We start from the raw sequence: 1,903 nt of genomic DNA on the forward strand, positions 1-1,903 counted from the left end.
TAGGTACAGAATTGTCCCTGCTGGGTGCTGAGGAGAGGCCGTAGGCACTGGCTGCCCCCAGCGTGGAAGCCCGTGGGAGATCCTTGCTACTCCTCTCCAGCAAAAGCACCTTGTCAAGATAAAAGGAAGAGTCTTGACTCCTGCCCCTCACATCAGGGAAGCTTTTGGGGCCAGCAGTTCCTTGGCCCCATCCCACAGGAGCAGAGACACTCCTGGAAGCCGAGGGGAACACGAGCTGCTTTGTCCTTGCCCTGCAGCAGCTCAAGGGTTTCCTCCTCCCCTCCCTCCCCAGGGCTTGGGGGGCTGGGGAAGGAAAGAGCAGCGGGAGAGGAGGCTGGGGGCTGTGGAATACTGAGCAGCGGGAGGAGAAAGGTCTGACGACTCCATTTCACACGCCCCCAGAAGCGGCGCAGGCCCACCCTGGGCGTGCAGCTGGATGACAAGCGCAAGGAGATGCTCAAGCGACACCCCTTGTCTGTCACCGTTGACCTGAAGTGCAAAGGTAAACGGGGTTTCTTAGCAGAGAGTGCACGAGGGTGAGGGACAGCGGAGCGGGGAGCAACCTGGCAGCAGCTTGGGGTCCTCAGGGAGGGCTTGTGGTGCAGAGGAGCTTTCCTGCCGTGATCCTAGTGGAGGAGTACGGATAATCCCTGCTCCGAGCTAGAGCAGACAGCAACGTTGCCCCTTTTCTCTTGGTGCAGACGACAATGTGCTTCACCTGACCTTCTACTACCTGATGAACCTCAACGTCATGACGGTGAAAGCCAAGGTGACCACTGCTGTTGAGATGACAACGGCCATCAGTGCCGGGTAAGGAGAACCCCGAGCCTAGAGCTCATCAGGCAGCGACCCCTCCTCTTGCCACGAACGCCCCGCCTTGGTGTCCTGCTGGGCTCTGTTCAGGGTGACCCCTTGGCAGAGCATTGGAGTGCCTCCTCCTCTCCCTCTGTCATGACAAGCTCGAGGCAGTTGGGAACCTCTTACGGGAGCAGTGCCAGACCCATCAGGAGCTGGGGAGGAACTTGTCCTGCTTGTCACATGCAATCACTGTCTAGCAGCCGCACTGCTTGCCTCTCTCCTGCAGCCTGGCAGCTCCCTTCACCTCCTCACTCTGCGGGTCGCCTTGTCATGAGCGCTGGTGATGTGGCTGCTTCTCCCTGGGGCTCTCCAGAGACCACTGGAGCCTGACTGGTGTGAGAAATTGCTGAAATGGCAGTGGTGAGAGCCTGCCCAGGGAGCTCCAGTCAGCATCCGGCTCTCCAGTGGCTCTCCTCAGGTGCTTGAGGAAGGCAAGAGGCTAGTCTGGGCTACCTGGAAGCAGATGCTGCCTCACATACCAGGCTTCCCCAATCCTCTTGTGGTTCTTTTTCGCTCGTAGGTACCCAGACCTCTACATGAGGGCAGTTAGGGTCTCTCCACAGGTTTCCATGCAGGCTGGTCGCTTTCTGGCAGCTGCCCTTGACTGTGTTGCCCCGAACTGTCTGTCTTGAGCCAAACCCTACGATCCTTTGTGCTTCATGGGGCTTGTGGGTGTGATCAGACACCAAGAACTTTATTTCATGATGCAAAATTCCTCCACTTCAGATAGTTGACTGTTGGGTGACTGTTGGGCCGTGCCCTGCCCGTGCTGGCGATATTTTCTCCGTAGGCATCAGCAGGTTTTGGAGTTAATGCATGAGAGTGAGCAGCTCCCTGGAGAACCGGGGAGAGCTGCTACCCCGTGATTTCTGTCTCCACAGCCAGGGAGGAGACAGATCTCCTTTCGGAGTGGAATTAAGGGAAAGCCATTCTGGTTTTGAAACTCGACTTGTGGAGCTTGTAATCCACTTCTTTGGGCTGAGAGCCTGTTAGTGGCCACCCCAGGGTGACATGGAGCCCCGGCCGGTGCTGATTAAGCCCTTCC

General features: G+C 57.7%; 1 protein-coding gene across 1 annotated transcript in view; it reads left to right on the plus strand.

Annotated features, from left to right (window-relative positions):
- THOC5 (THO complex 5) overlaps positions 1-1,903 on the plus strand; it is a gene marked incomplete at its 5' end in the record, with an annotated part of 11,946 nt that overhangs the window by 6,084 nt on the left and 3,959 nt on the right. Inside the window, 2 exons of the mRNA XM_009872765.1 lie at positions 403-502; positions 702-810. Of these exons, the coding sequence (XP_009871067.1) occupies positions 403-502; positions 702-810 (209 nt within the window). The remainder of the gene's footprint in view (positions 1-402; positions 503-701; positions 811-1,903) is intronic.

This window comes from Apaloderma vittatum, unplaced genomic scaffold (genome assembly GCF_000703405.1).
Source record: "Apaloderma vittatum isolate BGI_N311 unplaced genomic scaffold, ASM70340v1 scaffold30127, whole genome shotgun sequence".
NCBI lineage: Eukaryota > Metazoa > Chordata > Aves > Trogoniformes > Trogonidae > Apaloderma > Apaloderma vittatum.